The sequence below is a fragment of the Lissotriton vulgaris genome, chromosome 6 (genome assembly GCF_964263255.1).
Source record: "Lissotriton vulgaris chromosome 6, aLisVul1.2, whole genome shotgun sequence".
NCBI classification, from domain to species: Eukaryota; Metazoa; Chordata; class Amphibia; order Caudata; family Salamandridae; genus Lissotriton; species Lissotriton vulgaris.
The window spans coordinates 1047485816-1047507834 of record NC_141694.1 but is presented as its reverse complement, the minus strand read 5'-3'; the positions used below and the strand labels follow the sequence as shown (position 1 = coordinate 1047507834).

Sequence of the window (22019 nt, the reverse complement as noted above, 5' to 3'; positions counted from 1 at the left end):
GGCTGTGTCTCTGTAGCTTGCGTTAAGGGGAATACGTGTACTTCCTTGACCATTCTGTAAGCTGCCTTTGTTTGCAATTTGGTCGGCTAAGGCGTTCCCCAGGGATACAAAGTCCTTGCTGCTGGTATGGGTGGCACATTTCACCATGGCCACATACTTGGGTAGTGTTAGCATGTCTATCAGTAATTCTAGGAGGTCCCTGTGGGCAACAAGGGTACCATCTGATTTTAGAACCCCCCCGTCTTCTCCACCTTCCTAAGCTAGAATACACAGTAGTGGTGACTTAAGCGGAACAGGAGTACCTTGTTACCGTCTTTCCCAAACTTTGGGTCAGGGCTTCTCTTCCCAAGTGTGCGTCTCTACTAATGAACTCTATTGAGAGCAAGTCAATTGCTTTCATGTCTCTTAAGGCTGGGATTGTTGAGAGTAACTGGAGAATATTGCCTCTGATCAAGGTATCACTATTCCCTTTTGATTTGAACTCTAGTATAAGGAGTAAGGTGCAAGATGCAAGGTTCTGACTGGCATCTGATCGAGTTTTCCCTTGGGTGGACTTACCCCCCATTGATGCTGGTCAAATATTTGCAGGTTTTGCACCCTGTCATCGCGGTTGGTCGGCTGATGTTGTAAGGCAGTTAGTGGCCTGTTGTGGTCTAGTGCCTACTGATCGCCAGCAAGTTGGTCCTTCTGTGTCTTCTTATCCCTGCACATGTCCCCTTATGTTGTCAGGCAAGGAAAAAGGCCCAGCGCTGGGTTACAAGTTGGTTGCCGTCGCTCTAACCAGGCTCATGTAATTTGTCTCTGGAAGTGTTGGGGCTGTAATGTTTGCGAATTTATTGGTTGTGGCTGCTGCCAGTTGTCTGTTCAGGACTCTCTCCAGTTGATGTGCTTGTGCAGTTGTTGACTCATTCGTTGTAGTACTTGTTTGTTGGGGGGGGGGGGGTGTCTGGCTCCCCCTGGGGATGATTTAAGCATGCTCCTCTTATGCTTCCTGTAGGGCTTTCAGCTTTTGAATTTGTCGTACTATGAGTGAAGGCCCCATTGTGGTCGCTGTTGATTGCATCAGCCTAATGGCTAATGGAATCTTCATTGCCTGGTATTTGAGGAGTTAGACTAGGTTTGGTTCCCACCGGGTTCAGCTGTGTGGGACAGAAGAGGGGATAAACAGCAGTCAGACTGGTGCCTGGTCTTTTGGAGCGACCTTTCCTCCTGAGTGGACGCCTTGGTTTGGCACTGTAGGCTGGGATTTCCAGGTTGGGGCGCTGTGAGTTCGGTGTCTGGGGATTCCCCAGATGTGCTGCCATTTGTTTCAGCATGTGAGATTTTATTTGTAGCTTCCGCCGGGCCAGGCCTCGTGAATGGCACTGATTTCAAGTTTAAGGCCTCCTTGCTGCCTGCAGACTCCTTTTTCAGATCATTTAGTAAGTCGGACAGCATTAATGGAAGTGACAATAGTTTGTCCACTATCAGCCCACAGCTGCAAATTCGGTTTGCCTTCAGTTGGGGCCGGGTTATTAGTGAGTTTAGGTTCCCCAGTTTTTTGTTGATCCCTCCTATGTATAGTGCCAAGTTATTGAGGAGGTCAGTTGTATATCCATCTTGTAGACTGGTACTGTTGTTCTTCTACTGCCGGTTGCATGGTATTTAGCAGGGGGTCCCACACGTTGGCGGCTTTGGGTGGGGCTGGACTACTTTTGTACGCCCTGCTGCTGGGGCCTCCAGCAGGGGTCACTTCGACCACTTGGACTGCGTTGGTTTGAGGCGATCTGTGTGGGGGCCCAGATGGGGAGTCCAGTGAATAGGATGCCACCAGGTCGGCACACTTCTGGCTGCCTAGGTATGAAAGAATTTCCTGGTTGTCCTTGAAGATCTCATACCTCTGCCTCCCTGCGAGATTTAATTTCCCTTGACCCAGCGGCGTCAAATGCAGCTTGGGTAATTTACAGTGGCCCTGGGGCGGGCTTAGGGATGGTGCGTTTGTATGTTGTGCGATTGATTCCTCCTGTGGTTCCTTCTTGATAGAAGCCTGTGTGTGAGTGGGGTGGCTTTCAGAGTAGGAATCTGAATGGGGCTCTGGGCTGTGTTGGAACCTTCACCCCACTCACGCCCGGCAGAGATATTGATGGGGCCAGCTGGCCTGGAATGGCTCCTGCTCCTGGTTGTCTTTGGCGGGTGAGGGTACCTGCAGATCAATGGCTCTCTGGAAGGGAAGAGATCTGGGAGTAAGTAAGTGGGAGGATGAGGCATGCAAGTCTCTACATTCTGGTGGACCCCTCTGAGTTTTGCAGGTTGAGGTATGCTTGTCGTTATCCTCCTAGCCTAGCACTATTTGGGGTGATTGTGCAAGTAGCATGGCCTGGGGTGTATGCATGGATTTAATAGGCTCTTGCAGACCACATACCCCGCTGCTTGATATATATAGCAACACAGTTCAGTTGGTTTAATTAAATTCTTTGGCTAGGAAACATCCACAGGAAAGGAACAGGTCTGAGGACTGCCTCAACATCCATTTGTTCTAAGTGCCATTATATACTGTCTTTGGAGCATCATAAAACAATTAAGATCTTATTTTAGAGAAAGGAATGCAGGCCTAGTCATGGGTTGTAAGTAAGGCCATCTGATAGTGAATGCAGGTGTGTCTTGACCTTGTGTGGACACAATGAGGGCCAGTGGGTGAAGTGTCCAGCTGTCCAGCATGGGGAACGTGTGATCGCTGCATGTACTATGTGTGATGTCCTCTGATTAGCTGAGTGTTACTAACTTTATGTGGGATCTAATTTTATTGTGTTTTGGGAATGCGCACACCTTTCTGGCCATATTTGCTTTATTAGGGCCAATCTCCTCTGACCATTGTGGTGTTGCTATCTATCTGTGGGATTTTTCTGAGTTTTTCCTGTACGCATTTGTGCCACACCATCTGTGATCTGTCAATCAGTAGCCTCAGGCCTAGGTCGCAAGGCCTTCCTGACCAAGTATTTCTTACTAGGGATTGATGGATAGGTCATCTCGGGAGATTGACAACAGTGACTTGATCTTGTTTTTGAATATACATGTGTTGTTGCATAGACTGACATCAATATTAACATCACTAAGGGAGGGGTAGGCCTCACAGTAATGAAAAATGAATTTGGGAGTTTTTCACTACCAGGACACGTAAAAGTTAAAAGTACATGCCCTATCTTTTAATTACACAGCGCCCTACCCTATGGGCTAACTATCTTAGGGGTGACTTATATGTACCAAAAGGGGAGTTTGAGGCTTGGCATGGGGGTTTGAATGCCATGTCGACATGGCAGTGTGATACTGCATTTAGGGTGCAATGGCAGGCCTGGGACAAGTTTTAGAGAGCTTCTTAGGTGTGTGGCACAAAAAGGGCTGCTGGTCCACGGGTAGAATTTAATTTACAGGCCCTGGGTATATGGTATACCATTCTACAAGGGACTTACAAGTACATTAAATATGCCAACTGGGTGCCAATTGTACCATGATTTAGGGAGAGAGCACTGGTTGCCAGTGGTAAAGTGCACAGGGTCCTAGGGCCAACAAAACTGACTTCAGTAAAAAAAAAATTGGAGGAGGAGGAGGAAGGCAAAAGGTTTTCGGGTGATCCTGCAGAGAGGGACAGGTCCAACAGGCAGGAATGCACAAAGACTGTTTTAACGTTGCCATAAAATTGGCATTATTAGGGGGGTTGCTGGTTGCTTAAGCGTTAAGAGGTTCATGGAGAATAGTAAGTGAAATATTGTTACTTATTTTAAAATGAATGATTGGAAGGAACCTGTATATGAGGATTATTTGTATTTATTTTAAGTTTGTTTGCCATGTCGTCATAAAATGAAATGTAATAAATTATACTTTAACTTTAAACTAAAACACTTGATGGCGCAAAAAGGCACATCATGTTACCCGCGAGCAGACTCACACAACAAAACTATGCAACGGGTTGTATCTGGTACCAATGTTCACATCAACGCCAAGGATTCCTTGACTGCTCGACCACAGGAGAGTGAAGGAAATTATGGGGTCCTGTTTACCCTTGGATGCTAAATGTTTATACAGAAGGAACAGAAAAGCTTAAGGAATGCTATTTTTCTGAAACTAGTGTCTGAGATCAATATACTTCGCGCCGTGAGTAATTCAGTTCAGAATAAGTACTGAGGAAGCCTTTAGAATAGTAAAGAAAACGATTAGTAAAGAAAACTATGGTTCTCACTGCCCACTCTTAACCCAGGCCTATATCTTCATAAATCTCGCACATTGTAAAACAACCACTGCTTTTCAGGCATCGATCTACATGTTGAAAAAACAAAAGTTACCTGTTCCGCAAACTGTGTCATATAACGCTGTAATCTGGTCTGGTTATCTGTTTTTTCGCATAACTGTACCAAGATGTCGAAGTCGCAGTACTTCTCAGCCAGAGTAGCAGCCCACTGATACTGTCCCAGATCAACTGAAAAGCAAATTGAAAAACATTAAAAACATTCACTGTGTGTTGTAACCTCATCGAGTAGTGCTTTATTACTACACTGTGTTGCTGCTACACGAGTCCTAGATATAAAAAATAAATAAGAATGCACTTCTGTAAATTAATTAGTGGCCTTCAGCTCAAATGCACCAGACTTAACACAGAAACCAGTGGTGTATTCTTTTCTGCCCCACACTCAGTGATATTACTCAAAACTCCTCACAAGGCATTTTTCGAGACCATGACACACAGCTGATGAGCAATTCGAATTTAATGAATTACGGTCTTTTGGAAGTTAAAAAAACATTCCTGGCTTGCTTGGACGCAAACTATCCATCTAACTGAATGAGATATTGGCGCTAAAAAATGGAAAGCCCCTGTACTTGATACTATACAGACAGGAAAAATATTTAATTAAACAATATTTATTAACAGAATCATGCAATTAAACCTGCAATACCAACTTCAGAAAGGCCCATGAAGACAGGCCCCAAGAGGAAACTAGCATCTTTTCATGGCTTGACCAGTCACAGATAAGTCCAGTGTCAAACAATGAAAATCAAATTTCGAGACCTGTTAGAGGGTGGGAGGTCGACAGCAGATTCTTGATTTAGCAACGCTGTTAAAAACGGCACCCTCTCCTCTCATTGATAAAGAAGGAAATTTGGTTGTCTAATATTTCACTGAAATCTTCAGGAATCATCTGACTCCCTTAATCCAAAACTGTGTGTTAGAAATGGGGTCTCTAGCTGGCAAGGGTTTGCACCTTATCCAATTAGGGACCCTTCTTCCTATTCAGGATAAGGGAGTTACACTTCTAAAATAACCCCTGTTCACTATCCTTGGTAGCCTGGCACGAGCAGTCAGGCTTATCTCACAGGCAATGTGTAAAGCGTTTGCATATAACTCACAGGAATACAGTGAAAACAATACAGAAGGACATCACACCAGGCTAAGAAAAATACCCAATATTTATCTGTGCAAAATAAGAACAAAATGATAGAAATCCAACATACAGTTATTCAAGAATATCAAAAACAGACTTTAGAAATAGATCCTTTAAGTCAAGAGCTGGGTCCAGGGCTACCATGGCGGTGTGAACCAACAACTCTCTCGGTCCCAGCCGACCGCCGCAGTGCAGGGCCGACTGCAGTGTCGGAAGATCCTAAAGCAGTACCTTTTGTTCCGGCCGACTGCAGTGGTGTGGGCCGGCTGCGGTGGGTGTCAAGGTTGCGGTGTGAACAGATCAGTGCATCGTGAGGTGCCCTCAAGTCCCGGTGCAGACAGCAGCTTGTGGCAGTCGGCCAGGGCTGCAGTGAGGTGGGGAGGTGCTCGTCGAGGTGCTGACAGTCACAGTGCAAGCCACAATGTCAGTTTGTGATCGGGGATCGCTGGGTCTGGCGTAGGTGGGCCGAGACTGCAGTGTGGGACGGGGTGGTGCGTAGCTTATGAGAGGTGCCCCTACACCTGGGTGCAGAAAAGGCAGTGATGTCAGCTTGAAGCATCATCTGTGAGATCAGGGCGGCAGAGTGAAACAAGGAGGTGCGGTGCCCACAGGTAACAGTGCAAGCAACGGCTCATTAGCGGTGGTGGACAGCAGCGGTGCCTTCATGTCAAGGAGCCGCCGATGGTCAAGATGACGGCGTTGGATTGCTGTTTCCCTCTGTGGCAACTGAAACAAGCGGTCCCAGAGGTGAAGCCCAGAGGAAGGCAAAGTCATTATGTTCCGGAGGCTTCTTGAACAGGGGGCAAGCTTTTCTTCAAGCCCTTAGAGATACTCAGCAGTAGATGTTTTAGAAAGTTAAGTCCAGTCCAGTCCTTTCACTGCCCAAGACAGAAGCAGCCACTATAGGCCAACACAGTGGAGTATGCAACAAAGTAAGAGTCTGTGGAAATTGAAGAAATTGATGTACATAAACAGCATTAATTTCCCTTCTTCTCCCACTCCTCTCCCCGTGAGCACCATGAATACCGTAAATTATTGACCGTATCACTCTGCCAGTAAGAGCCCGTACCCATATGCATATGTACAGCCATTCTAGGCACCATGGCCTTTTACCCATTGGAATCCCCGGCTTCCCTCCTGCGCGTATCTCATGCATAGACCATGAAACCCTCTCCCTCTGCGCGACCCTGCTGTGAAAGGCAACCCTTCTGCTAGACCCGCACAAACCCCCCCTTCCCTCTTGAAGAGGCATCCTTCGCCTTAGCTGACATAGCCCTCCCCAGTTGCACCTGACTGCCCCCGCTCTCTCATGTACGGGTCATAAGATCTCTCTCTCTCTCTCTCTCTCTGTGACTCTGTCCCTGTGTCCACCCTGGCTCCCCCTCCCTTCTCCTCACATGGGCAAGTCATAAACCTTCTTCTTCTGCAAGACCCTGTCCTTGGGAGCCACGGCCGCGCCTGACCAACACCTCCTTTCCTTCCATGAATGCCCCTCTGTTGACAAGCCTTCCCTCCGCGCTCGATTGTCCACGCGGCATGAATACCACTCCTTTGATGACCCCTTCCCCCGAGTCCCGCTGTCCACACATGTCCGAGGCCATCGCCTGAGCCAGGAGAAACCATTTACTGCCCTTATTGTATGAAGTCACTCCTCTTCAAAGGACCCACTATTGATCCTGACCACCCCACCCCCTGGGCTATGATCAGGCGCACACATCCTAAACTGTTGACGGAACACTCAGCTGCGTGATTGCCCTCCCCTCTTATCAGCAGGTCAAGGGTCCCTATTGTGAACACATGTGGGGTAGGATTGACACGAGGATCATGGGGTTGTATTTTCCTTGTTACACAATATCTTGATTGTAATGCCAAGTGTTTTGTAAAGTATAAAAGACGGAGTCTCAGCTCACTTGTTAGAGCAACTCCCGAAAGACACTGTGTTTCGTGTCCGAAATGACTGGCTCTCCTCATGAGAAATAAACTCTGTTCTTGATTCCTGCTTCCAGCGCCCGTCTCTTTATTTGGTAGCTGTTCAACATGGGAACTAAGAGGCGGTTTGCGCCAGCGGCCTGGGCATCGGTAGTAATCTGGGCTCCTGTTTTACAATTGGCGTCCCAACGCGGGGTCCATCAGTGACATAAGGTTCGGTAAGAGAGATCCAGACGAAGAAGTGAACATCTAAAATGATCGGAGTATACCTGCCTTGAGAGGGCCCTTGCCCGGCTGCCGATCAAAAGAACTTCACCAATTCTGAACGGACCTCTCTTGAGTGACCTATTGTCCTGACTGGAATCCCACAGGAATGCTACACGGAGTAAGAGAACGATCGGGCGCTGGAGGAGGAACACGAAGAACTGTCCGTATGGTCCGGTCCGGGTAAGATTAAGTAGGGTGTTTTTACGCCCGATTGGTAGGGTGGTTCTATCCACCTGATTGATTGATTGATTGTATTGGAATCGGTATTTGTATACTGATATTGTTGGTATTGGTTCATTTAGCTTTGAATGCTACTTGACATATTGGTTCTCTTCTGGAGAACGAGACATTCTCTGTTTGCAAACAGCGGCGAATAGGAACGTCGTCCCTCTTTGCAGATAGAGAAGGGTAGGTAATGCAGACTTTTGTCCCCGTTGTAATCCGTCATGCCTACTTTTCTCCCCACTGATTGTTTGAAATCGATTAATAATCGATTATTGCTCTTTGAGATCTTCCCTGTCTACAAACTGAGACGAGTAGAAATATTCTGTCTTCCTTTCTGGATAGCGAAGGGCAGGTAATGCAGACGTTTGTCCCCGTTGTAATCCGTCATGCCTGTTTTTCTCCCCACTGATTGATTGGTTGCCTGGACATTGTTGTTCCAGGAATTGTTTCGTTTGAGGTATTTTCTGCCTGCAAACAACGTGGAGTAGAAATATTCTATCTAGTCTTGCAAGTAGTAAAGGGTAGGTTATGCCCCTTTGTGAATTCGTCAGTCCTACCCACTCCCCACTGATTGGTTATTTGGGGGGTAGCTCGCATGGTCCGCCCAGGAGACTACCCTTATGGAGGACATATGCTCCCCGCTCATGGGCCATTTAGTGGAAGTAGACCATCTGGTCCGTCCAGGAGGCTACCCTAGTAAGTGGAAGTACATCGCTTGGTCTGTCCAGGATGATACCCTAATGAAGGAATATATGTTCCCCTTTGATCGATAATCTAGTTCCAACCCGGACCATTTATTGGAGGGAACTCGCCTGGTCCGTCCAGAAGTACCCCCTAGTGAAAAGGACACATAAAAATATGAAGTGATCACCGTTCCCTACTAACAGAAAACTTTAGCTCGAAACACGCTAAGGAAAAGAAGGTAAAATAAAAAGAAATCAGGCTAAGTCAGTAACCCCCTGATGAGCTTTTGACTTCACTAAAAATAAGGAACATTAGAAATAGTTCGTAATAAGAAATATAAAATGGCGAAAAATCGACAGCAAGGCAGCCACGAGGTAGTTAGACTCCACTGCCTACTCCTGCTCCAAACATGTCTGCCTCATTTGCCCACCACGCCCAAATAACGGTCACATGAAATAGAAACAATTCAATAGGTACCTACCCCCATTCCGGAAGCTCCCGAAGTTCAACAGGTCCGCGGTTACGCCCATCCGGAGGGCGAGGCCTCGAGGCATGCGGGGCTCGCCTGGCCACGGTCAGAAGGAGACGCTGTTGGGCAGGCGGCCCAAAGAATAATAAGGACCTCTCCACCTTTCCCTCTTCTGCCGCCCTGCAGGCCACGGGGAGAGAGGGGGCTGTCTTGCCTCGGCCGCCGACCACCCCTCTCTCTCACCTGATCCGGCTTTCGTCGAAGGCCGAAGCCAAAGCGAGGATGGCGGCATTTCTTTGTGCTATAATGGCCGCAACTACACCCAACGCCTGACAGTTGCAGGTAGTCCCGCCACATGCCAACGCCTGGATAGTTGCAGGTAGTCCCGCCACATGTCAAGGGGGGGATGTCTTGCCTCAGCCACCGACCCCCCCCCCCATCTTCAATGGCTGGCACGGCCCATACCGAAGCGCTGGAGCCGGAGAACGGCGCGGGGTCGCTGGAGGGGGGAGGTGACGCGAACGAGCCTCCCCCACCTCCCTCCAGGTGGAGGCTTCCAGCGACACCCCAATGCTCTTACTTAAAGAGGGTCAACATCGAAAAGCGGTCTTTTGCCCAGGACGGGCACACGCCCCATGCCTTCTCTCCTCAACTTTGAAGATTCTATGAGAGCCGGGGGGCACCCCGATCCCTCCGCATGGGTGCCCCCGCCCCCCTCACTGGGAACCGTGACATCGGTGCACTCCTGCCGACGCCAGCCTTGGTTTGGAAATGGCTAAAATGTAGCCACGGCACAGACTTGTTCAGTTCCGGTGGAACACCAGAATGACCCGGTAGGAAAAATTGTTGCCGCCCTCCCCACTCTTTGACTATTGTTAGACTGTTACCACATTGTGCAAAAAAAACTTTTTGAACTACCAACGGAAGATTCTGGCCCAACCACGAGTCATTGAAGACATTCTGACTATGCTGGAACCAGCCTGACCTCGCCCAAAATGGCGCCGACACAAAATGAGACTTTTTGAATAAACTTTGTTGCATCCTGACCGCACAGCTTTTTGTCCCGAGATACGTATGCAGTTTTTTGGATAATGAAAGTAGATATGAAGGATATTGAGTATGTGCTCGGACAATGAACTGACTTAGGGTGGGTACTGATTATGATTTGGAAAATGAATTGGTGTAATTTAGGTAATGAATGAGCATTGGATAATGAATTTATGAATTAATTAAAAACTGAATTATTGACACGCATCATGCTTGCTCTGTAGGAAAGCTTAATACGATTTTATTGCACTGCTGCACTTTATGCAATGAACTGCCACCTACTTCGTTCTTCTTATGTACAGTTTCAATCTGCTCCGTGGCCGGTCCACTGGGTTGTAGGCCTGTATTTATACATCAACACTTTTTATTAAAAGTATTTTGAAAAAGAAAGCATAGTTGTAGCGGTTGCATTAATGAGTTCTGAATGTTTTGCTACTGTGAGCGAAGAATAAGTATGATGAAAGATGAAGGTTAAAAAGGACCAGATATTTAGCAGCTACATTATGTATCACAGGCAGCCGGAAAAGTGTTTTAGACGCCCTTAAAAAGACACCACAGAAATGCCACCTGGCCGCCACCCTTGCGCCCAACAAAAGGGGTTGCGACCAAGTAACTCATGTAGATACGCAGATCGTCAATGATTATCTATCTGACATTACTGGTCCCTCTGGGCTTAAACGCCGAGATGGTAAAGAAATGCAGTGCGCGGAGATAGGTCGAGTAAGTGGTAGGTAAAAACATTTTCGGACTACTGCATGCTGATGTGCTTTGAATGCTGCCCCGCCACCCCTTCTTTCTCCTCCCTTCTGCAGGTCACGTCAGAACGTCGGCTGAAGTGTGGGAGAGCGATGGTCAAACCACCGACGAAAAGGGAAAGAGGGAATATGTGTGTAGTCGTTATGACGATAAGTTTTCAAAAAAGACGTAGACTTAAACCTGACTGTTCCTCCTTAGAACATAGCGACTGGGAGGATGGACTGACATAGAAACTGGACGGGTACTGTATGACGAAAATTGACTAGAAATAACACGTCAGATAATGTAACTAGACATTTGACTAGGTAGGGAAAGGACAAAGAAAAATATGTGGGTAAGGGTTACCACGGCACCACCCGTCTGGGAAGTTAGAAATGTTGCTGATGTTCAAAATGCACTGCCCCCTTTCTCACACTCTTATAGATATAGCCAAGCTGTCCGACTGTTCTCCCGATCAATACTTGCCGTTGCCTCAGCCTGGAGAACCTCCCACCAAAGGAAGAAACTGAAAAATGGTTTGAGATCCAACCATGGGTAAATAGCGCGACCAGGTTAATTTCTGATCGACTAACCGAGGTGTAAGTATTGGCAATTGAGAACGCTCGCAGAGATAACAAGCGAGAAGGAAAAGGAGGGAAGGGTAGAAAGAGCTAAGCACGTAGATAAATAGGATAGTAAAGATACGTAGGATATAATATGGATTTTGTTGGCCACCTGTTGTTTTCTGTTTTGTCGTGAATGTCTTATATATATGTAATGCATGTGCTGTCTTCCTTGTCTGAGTTTGTGTGTATGTAATGTACGGATTTATGTCTTCCCTCTGTCTGTATTTGCGTGTTACCTGACCTTTGCTGTTCTGTGTTGTGAGCGCACTAAATGACCTATTTTCGTACACGTCTCTCTCTCTCTCTCTCTCTCTCACCACCCCCTTATCTCTCTCTCTCTCTCTCTCTCTCTCTCTCCTTCTCTCTACATGTCATACGTGTACCGAATGGCTCGTTTAGATTGCGGACGACTCTCACTCTCTATGAGAGTCTCCCTATTTTCTCTCCCTCTTTGTGGTAAAATTGTGCCCCACCGGCACCAGTCTGATTGGATACTTATTGAACGCAAAGGTGTTCAGCGAAATTGACCGAAACTAAAATGATTGTATCTCGCCATATTACTACCTCTCCTTTCTGCAAAATGAATGAACTTGAATTGGCTGAGAAGGAAAGGACAGGTAAGACGACTAAGGTCCCCCAAATCTGGCCATTTATAGGGGAACTGTATGTCAATGGCACCTTATTTCCGTTCATTAGAGACGAACACCAACGTCTAGATTGACCCCCCAATGCCCAGATTGCCCCACCCCCTTTGCACCCAAGCGCGAGCGCCCGATGCATCCCCGCCCCATTTTGATAGACCCCAGTTGCTGTCCCGGATATAAACATGATGACCATGAGTAACTGTCGTCCCTCGAGAAAACCTTGTTTTACCTGACTCTCGATGATGGCACCCCCGCCCTGTTTGAAAAGGTTAGCCAGCCTTGAAGGGAAATGCTCCGAAATGTTGAATAATGATGAAATGCACAGTTGTTGGGAAACTCATTTATCCTCACTTGAGTTATAGATAGGACAATGAATAAACCTAGCATGAACTCAGCAGGAATACCGACATTTGCACTGCCTGGTAATAGACCTCTGACTGTGACCAATGAGCGTATCTCCCAAATGCGTAGGATTGAGGGAGGAATTCACATGCGTAGATGTCTTCTTCTGCCAGTTCTCTAAAAACTTGTTTTTTTACCTATTCAAAGATTCACGATCACCAGGAGAAGGGTCAGACGTGACGTACAGCCTGGCTGCAGATCTTGAGACACGTGTGACCTCGACCAAAGGTGGAGCTGCAGAGCAACAAGATACGGGACGAGACCGCAATTTCAACGTGGAAAATGAAAAATGATGGGCCGCCTTGAAGCCCTTCGTCTGCTAACCCACGTGTGCCTGGAGTCTCTATCCCCCTTCTTTGGGCCCGATTGATGGGCCTGCCTGCTTGTTATCCTTTGCTCCCTTGGTCCCTTTTGTGTGTCCCAGGAACCCTGACCCAACTCCGCTCTCTCCTATCGACTATTTGAACCACACTCACCCTCTTTTCCACGTGACTTTTTGCCAAAGGGAAGAACTGCATTCAAGTGGGAATAGGGTGTTGCCACGGAAATATAGGTGCCGAGCATAAGGCGCCGCCAAACGGATTGTTTAGGGAACAGGACTGTGGTCTAACAGCAGAGGACTGACCGCACCCTGCAACGCGTAAGGATAGAACCGAGCTGGACCTATAGCTCCACCGCCGGTGCTCAACAGCGCCAACGAAAGTACACGGACTAGAGCCTACCAGTGATGGCTCACTGATAAAAAGACACTGTGACGAAGAAATCTTGTGTATTGAACTGAATTCCGCTCTCAACTACTTGGTCAAAACTGTTCATTGGTCACATTTTTTAAGTCAGAAACATTTATGCTATGTAGTGCGCTTAATTGTTAGGAACTCAACGAAATGCAATTTCCTATGTGCTGCATTCTGCCCATCACCTCAACTGTCTATGATTGTACGCCAAATGTTAGTATCAACGAATGCTAATTCTTCAACGATGCCTGTCTATCTGTAACCCCATCAATTGCAAAAATGAACGCTGTAATGTAAAAAGGGGCGACTGTGGAAATTGAAGAAATTGATGTACATAAACAGCATTCATTTCCCTTCTTCTCCCACTCCTCTCCCCGTGAGCACCATGAATACCGTAAATTATTGACCGTATCACTCTGCCAGTAAGAGCCCGTACCCATATGCATATGTACAGCCATTCTAGGCACCATGGCCTTTTACCCATTGGAATCCCCGGCTTCCCTCCTGCGCGTATCTCATGCATAGACCATGAAACCCTCTCCCTCTGCGCGACCCTGCTGTGAAAGTCAACCCTTCTGCTAGACCCGCACAAACCCCCCCTTCCCTCTTGAAGAGGCATCCTTCGCCTTAGCTGACATAGCCCTCCCCAGTTGCACCTGACTGCCCCCGCTCTCTCATGTACGGGTCATAAGATCTCTCTCTCTCTCTCTCTCTCTCTCTGTGACTCTGTCCCTGTGTCCACCCTGGCTCCCCCTCCCTTCTCCTCACATGGGCAAGTCATAAACCTTCTTCTTCTGCAAGACCCTGTCCTTGGGAGCCACGGCCGCGCCTGACCAACACCTCCTTTCCTTCCATGAATGCCCCTCTGTTGACAAGCCTTCCCTCCGCGCTCGATTGTCCACGCGGCATGAATACCGCTCCTTTGATGACCCCTTCCCCCGAGTCCGGCTGTCCACACATGTCCGAGGCCATCGCCTGAGCCAGGAGAAACCATTTACTGCCCTTATTGTATGAAGTCACTCCTCTTCAAAGGACCCACTATTGATCCTGACCACCCCACCCCCTGGGCTATGATCAGGCGCACACATCCTAAACTGTTGACGGAACACTCAGCTGCGTGATTGCCCTCCCCTCTTATCAGCAGGTCAAGGGTCCCTATTGTGAACACATGTGGGGTAGGATTGACACGAGGATCATGGGGTTGTATTTTCCTTGTTACACAATATCTTGATTGTAATGCCAAGTGTTTTGTAAAGTATAAAAGACGGAGTCTCAGCTCACTTGTTAGAGCAACTCCCGAAAGACACTGTGTTTCGTGTCCGAAATGACTGGCTCTCCTCATGAGAAATAAACTCTGTTCTTGATTCCTGCTTCCAGCGCCCGTCTCTTTATTTGGTAGCTGTTCAACATGGGAACTAAGAGGCGGTTTGCGCCAGCGGCCTGGGCATCGGTAGTAATCTGGGCTCCTGTTTTACAATTGGCGTCCCAACGCGGGGTCCATCAGTGACATAAGGTTCGGTAAGAGAGATCCAGACGAAGAAGTGAACATCTAAAATGATCGGAGTATACCCGCCTTGAGAGGGCCCTTGCCCGGCTGCCGATCAAAAGAACTTCACCAATTCTGAACGGACCTCTCTTGAGTGACCTATTGTCCTGACTGGAATCCCACAGGAATGCTACACGGAGTAAGAGAACGATCGGGCGCTGGAGGAGGAACACGAAGAACTGTCCGTATGGTCCGGTCCGGGTAAGATTAAGTAGGGTGTTTTTACGCCCGATTGGTAGGGTGGTTCTATCCACCTGATTGATTGATTGATTGTATTGGAATCGGTATTTGTATACTGATATTGTTGGTATTGGTTCATTTAGCTTTGAATGCTACTTGACATATTGGTTCTCTTCTGGAGAACGAGACATTCTCTGTTTGCAAACAGCGGCGAATAGGAACGTCGTCCCTCTTTGCAGATAGAGAAGGGTAGGTAATGCAGACTTTTGTCCCCGTTGTAATCCGTCATGCCTACTTTTCTCCCCACTGATTGTTTGAAATCGATTAATAATCGATTATTGCTCTTTGAGATCTTCCCTGTCTACAAACTGAGACGAGTAGAAATATTCTGTCTTCCTTTCTGGATAGCGAAGGGCAGGTAATGCAGACGTTTGTCCCCGTTGTAATCCGTCATGCCTGTTTTTCTCCCCACTGATTGATTGGTTGCCTGGACATTGTTGTTCCAGGAATTGTTTCGTTTGAGGTATTTTCTGCCTGCAAACAACGTGGAGTAGAAATATTCTATCTAGTCTTTGCAAGTAGTAAAGGGTAGGTTATGCCCCTTTGTGAATTCGTCAGTCCTACCCACTCCCCACTGATTGGTTATTTGGGGGGTAGCTCGCATGGTCCGCCCAGGAGACTACCCTTATGGAGGACATATGCTCCCCGCTCATGGGCCATTTAGTGGAAGTAGACCATCTGGTCCGTCCAGGAGGCTACCCTAGTAAGTGGAAGTACATCGCTTGGTCTGTCCAGGATGATACCCTAATGAAGGAATATATGTTCCCCTTTGATCGATAATCTAGTTCCAACCCGGACCATTTATTGGAGGGAACTCGCCTGGTCCGTCCAGAAGTACCCCCTAGTGAAAAGGACACATAAAAATATGAAGTGATCACCGTTCCCTACTAACAGAAAACTTTAGCTCGAAACACGCTAAGGAAAAGAAGGTAAAATAAAAAGAAATCAGGCTAAGTCAGTAACCCCCTGATGAGCTTTTGACTTCACTAAAAATAAGGAACATTAGAAATAGTTCGTAATAAGAAATATAAAATGGCGAAAAATCGACAGCAAGGCAGCCACGAGGTAGTTAGACTCCACTGCCTACTCCTGCTCCAAACATGTCTGCCTCATTTGCCCACCACGCCCAAATAACGGTCACATGAAATAGAAACAATTCAATAGGTACCTACCCCCATTCCGGAAGCTCCCGAAGTTCAACAGGTCCGCGGTTACGCCCATCCGGAGGGCGAGGCCTCGAGGCATGCGGGGCTCGCCTGGCCACGGTCAGAAGGAGACGCTGTTGGGCAGGCGGCCCAAAGAATAATAAGGACCTCTCCACCTTTCCCTCTTCTGCCGCCCTGCAGGCCACGGGGAGAGAGGGGGCTGTCTTGCCTCGGCCGCCGACCACCCCTCTCTCTCACCTGATCCGGCTTTCGTCGAAGGCCGAAGCCAAAGCGAGGATGGCGGCATTTCTTTGTGCTATAATGGCCGCAACTACACCCAACGCCTGACAGTTGCAGGTAGTCCCGCCACATGCCAACGCCTGGATAGTTGCAGGTAGTCCCGCCACATGTCAAGGGGGGGATGTCTTGCCTCAGCCACCGACCCCCCCCCCATCTTCAATGGCTGGCACGGCCCATACCGAAGCGCTGGAACCGGAGAACGGCGCGGGGTCGCTGGAGGGGGGAGGTGACGCGAACGAGCCTCCCCCACCTCCCTCCAGGTGGAGGCTTCCAGCGACACCCCAATGCTCTTACTTAAAGAGGGTCAACATCGAAAAGCGGTCTTTTGCCCAGGACGGGCACACGCCCCATGCCTTCTCTCCTCAACTTTGAAGATTCTATGAGAGCCGGGGGGCACCCCGATCCCTCCGCATGGGTGCCCCCGCCCCCCTCACTGGGAACCGTGACATCGGTGCACTCCTGCCGACGCCAGCCTTGGTTTGGAAATGGCTAAAATGCAGCCACGGCACAGACTTGTTCAGTTCCGGTGGAACACCAGAATGACCCGGTAGGAAAAATTGTTGCCGCCCTCCCCACTCTTTGACTATTGTTAGACTGTTACCACATTGTGCAAAAAAAACTTTTTGAACTACCAACGGAAGATTCTGGCCCAACCACGAGTCATTGGAGACATTCTGACTATGCTGGAACCAGCCTGACCTCGCCCAAAATGGCGCCGACACAAAATGAGACTTTTTGAATAAACTTTGTTGCATCCTGACCGCACAGCTTTTTGTCCCGAGATACGTATGCAGTTTTTTGGATAATGAAAGTAGATATGAAGGATATTGAGTATGTGCTCGGACAATGAACTGACTTAGGGTGGGTACTGATTATGATTTGGAAAATGAATTGGTGTAATTTAGGTAATGAATGAGCATTGGATAATGAATTTATGAATTAATTAAAAACTGAATTATTGACACGCATCATGCTTGCTCTGTAGGAAAGCTTAATACGATTTTATTGCACTGCTGCACTTTATGCAATGAACTGCCACCTACTTCGTTCTTCTTATGTACAGTTTCAATCTGCTCCGTGGCCGGTCCACTGGGTTGTAGGCCTGTATTTATACATCAACACTTTTTATTAAAAGTATTTTGAAAAAGAAAGCATAGTTGTAGCGGTTGCATTAATGAGTTCTGAATGTTTTGCTACTGTGAGCGAAGAATAAGTATGATGAAAGATGAAGGTTAAAAAGGACCAGATATTTAGCAGCTACATTATGTATCACAGGCAGCCGGAAAAGTGTTTTAGACGCCCTTAAAAAGACACCACAGAAATGCCACCTGGCCGCCACCCTTGCGCCCAACAAAAGGGGTTGCGACCAAGTAACTCATGTAGATACGCAGATCGTCAATGATTATCTATCTGACATTACTGGTCCCTCTGGGCTTAAACGCCGAGATGGTAAAGAAATGCAGTGCGCGGAGATAGGTCGAGTAAGTGGTAGGTAAAAACATTTTCGGACTACTGCATGCTGATGTGCTTTGAATGCTGCCCCGCCACCCCTTCTTTCTCCTCCCTTCTGCAGGTCACGTCAGAACGTCGGCTGAAGTGTGGGAGAGCGATGGTCAAACCACCGACGAAAAGGGAAAGAGGGAATATGTGTGTAGTCGTTATGACGATAAGTTTTCAAAAAAGACGTAGACTTAAACCTGACTGTTCCTCCTTAGAACATAGCGACTGGGAGGATGGACTGACATAGAAACTGGACGGGTACTGTATGACGAAAATTGACTAGAAATAACACGTCAGATAATGTAACTAGACATTTGACTAGGTAGGGAAAGGACAAAGAAAAATATGTGGGTAAGGGTTACCACGGCACCACCCGTCTGGGAAGTTAGAAATGTTGCTGATGTTCAAAATGCACTGCCCCCTTTCTCACACTCTTATAGATATAGCCAAGCTGTCCGACTGTTCTCCCGATCAATACTTGCCGTTGCCTCAGCCTGGAGAACCTCCCACCAAAGGAAGAAACTGAAAAATGGTTTGAGATCCAACCATGGGTAAATAGCGCGACCAGGTTAATTTCTGATCGACTAACCGAGGTGTAAGTATTGGCAATTGAGAACGCTCGCAGAGATAACAAGCGAGAAGGAAAAGGAGGGAAGGGTAGAAAGAGCTAAGCACGTAGATAAATAGGATAGTAAAGATACGTAGGATATAATATGGATTTTGTTGGCCACCTGTTGTTTTCTGTTTTGTCGTGAATGTCTTATATATATGTAATGCATGTGCTGTCTTCCTTGTCTGAGTTTGTGTGTATGTAATGTACGGATTTATGTCTTCCCTCTGTCTGTATTTGCGTGTTACCTGACCTTTGCTGTTCTGTGTTGTGAGCGCACTAAATGACCTATTTTCGTACACGTCTCTCTCTCTCTCTCTCTCTCTCACCACCCCCTTATCTCTCTCTCTCTCTCTCTCTCTCTCCTTCTCTCTACATGTCATACGTGTACCGAATGGCTCGTTTAGATTGCGGACGACTCTCACTCTCTATGAGAGTCTCCCTATTTTCTCTCCCTCTTTGTGGTAAAATTGTGCCCCACCGGCACCAGTCTGATTGGATACTTATTGAACGCAAAGGTGTTCAGCGAAATTGACCGAAACTAAAATGATTGTATCTCGCCATATTACTACCTCTCCTTTCTGCAAAATGAATGAACTTGAATTGGCTGAGAAGGAAAGGACAGGTAAGACGACTAAGGTCCCCCAAATCTGGCCATTTATAGGGGAACTGTATGTCAATGGCACCTTATTTCCGTTCATTAGAGACGAACACCAACGTCTAGATTGACCCCCCAATGCCCAGATTGCCCCACCCCCTTTGCACCCAAGCGCGAGCGCCCGATGCATCCCCGCCCCATTTTGATAGACCCCAGTTGCTGTCCCGGATATAAACATGATGACCATGAGTAACTGTCGTCCCTCGAGAAAACCTTGTTTTACCTGACTCTCGATGATGGCACCCCCGCCCTGTTTGAAAAGGTTAGCCAGCCTTGAAGGGAAATGCTCCGAAATGTTGAATAATGATGAAATGCACAGTTGTTGGGAAACTCATTTATCCTCACTTGAGTTATAGATAGGACAATGAATAAACCTAGCATGAACTCAGCAGGAATACCGACATTTGCACTGCCTGGTAATAGACCTCTGACTGTGACCAATGAGCGTATCTCCCAAATGCGTAGGATTGAGGGAGGAATTCACATGCGTAGATGTCTTCTTCTGCCAGTTCTCTAAAAACTTGTTTTTTTACCTATTCAAAGATTCACGATCACCAGGAGAAGGGTCAGACGTGACGTACAGCCTGGCTGCAGATCTTGAGACACGTGTGACCTCGACCAAAGGTGGAGCTGCAGAGCAACAAGATACGGGACGAGACCGCAATTTCAACGTGGAAAATGAAAAATGATGGGCCGCCTTGAAGCCCTTCGTCTGCTAACCCACGTGTGCCTGGAGTCTCTATCCCCCTTCTTTGGGCCCGATTGATGGGCCTGCCTGCTTGTTATCCTTTGCTCCCTTGGTCCCTTTTGTGTGTCCCAGGAACCCTGACCCAACTCCGCTCTCTCTCCTATCGACTATTTGAACCACACTCACCCTCTTTTCCACGTGACTTTTTGCCAAAGGGAAGAACTGCATTCAAGTGGGAATAGGGTGTTGCCACGGAAATATAGGTGCCGAGCATAAGGCGCCGCCAAACGGATTGTTTAGGGAACAGGACTGTGGTCTAACAGCAGAGGACTGACCGCACCCTGCAACGCGTAAGGATAGAACCGAGCTGGACCTATAGCTCCACCGCCGGTGCTCAACAGCGCCAACGAAAGTACACGGACTAGAGCCTACCAGTGATGGCTCACTGATAAAAAGACACTGTGACGAAGAAATCTTGTGTATTGAACTGAATTCCGCTCTCAACTACTTGGTCAAAACTGTTCATTGGTCACATTTTTTAAGTCAGAAACATTTATGCTATGTAGTGCGCTTAATTGTTAGGAACTCAACGAAATGCAATTTCCTATGTGCTGCATTCTGCCCATCACCTCAACTGTCTATGATTGTACGCCAAATGTTAGTATCAACGAATGCTAATTCTTCAACGATGCCTGCCTATCTGTAACCCCATCAATTGCAAAAATGAACGCTGTAATGTAAAAAGGGGCGACTGTGGAAATTGAAGAAATTGATGTACATAAACAGCATTCATTTCCCTTCTTCTCCCACTCCTCTCCCCGTGAGCACCATGAATACCGTAAATTATTGACCGTATCACTCTGCCAGTAAGAGCCCGTACCCATATGCATATGTACAGCCATTCTAGGCACCATGGCCTTTTACCCATTGGAATCCCCGGCTTCCCTCCTGCGCGTATCTCATGCATAGACCATGAAACCCTCTCCCTCTGCGCGACCCTGCTGTGAAAGGTAACCCTTCTGCTAGACCCGCACAAACCCCCCCTTCCCTCTTGAAGAGGCATCCTTCGCCTTAGCTGACATAGCCCTCCCCAGTTGCACCTGACTGCCCCCGCTCTCTCATGTACGGGTCATAAGATCTCTCTCTCTCTCTCTGTGACTCTGTCCCTGTGTCCACCCTGGCTCCCCCTCCCTTCTCCTCACATGGGCAAGTCATAAACCTTCTTCTTCTGCAAGACCCTGTCCTTGGGAGCCACGGCCGCGCCTGACCAACACCTCCTTTCCTTCCATGAATGCCCCTCTGTTGACAAGCCTTCCCTCCGCGCTCGATTGTCCACGCGGCATGAATACCGCTCCTTTGATGACCCCTTCCCCCGAGTCCGGCTGTCCACACATGTCCGAGGCCATCGCCTGAGCCAGGAGAAACCATTTACTGCCCTTATTGTATGAAGTCACTCCTCTTCAAAGGACCCACTATTGATCCTGACCACCCCACCCCCTGGGCTATGATCAGGCGCACACATCCTAAACTGTTGACGGAACACTCAGCTGCGTGATTGCCCTCCCCTCTTATCAGCAGGTCAAGGGTCCCTATTGTGAACACATGTGGGGTAGGATTGACACGAGGATCATGGGGTTGTATTTTCCTTGTTACACAATATCTTGATTGTAATGCCAAGTGTTTTGTAAAGTATAAAAGACGGAGTCTCAGCTCACTTGTTAGAGCAACTCCCGAAAGACACTGTGTTTCGTGTCCGAAATGACTGGCTCTCCTCATGAGAAATAAACTCTGTTCTTGATTCCTGCTTCCAGCGCCCGTCTCTTTATTTGGTAGCTGTTCAACATGGGAACTAAGAGGCGGTTTGCGCCAGCGGCCTGGGCATCGGTAGTAATCTGGGCTCCTGTTTTACAAGTCTCTCCTCACAGCTTCTCCGGCTCTTCTTCTTGGTATGTCTCCTGATCCCAAGGAGTTCCATAGTCCTAGGGTCAGGGCCCCAATATTTATACCACATTTCCCTTTGAAGTTGGCACAAACAAAGTTTCACTGGCATACATTAACTAGTTCTGCCTGGCTCAGGCCAGGCTGACTCCAGAAGAGGGAGACATCTTTGTGATGAAGGCAGCCAAGGTTCATTTAGGTGCAAGCGATGACTCTTCCCA

The 22019-nt window shown here is 47.8% G+C and overlaps 1 protein-coding gene across 1 annotated transcript in view; it reads right to left on the bottom strand.

Moving 5' to 3' along the window:
* NUP133 (nucleoporin 133) overlaps positions 1-22019 on the bottom strand; it is a 1523409-nt gene that overhangs the window by 396813 nt on the left and 1104577 nt on the right. Inside the window, exon 19 of the mRNA XM_086927107.1 lies at positions 4317-4450. Coding sequence (XP_086783233.1) covers positions 4317-4450 — 134 coding nt within the window. The remainder of the gene's footprint in view (positions 1-4316; positions 4451-22019) is intronic.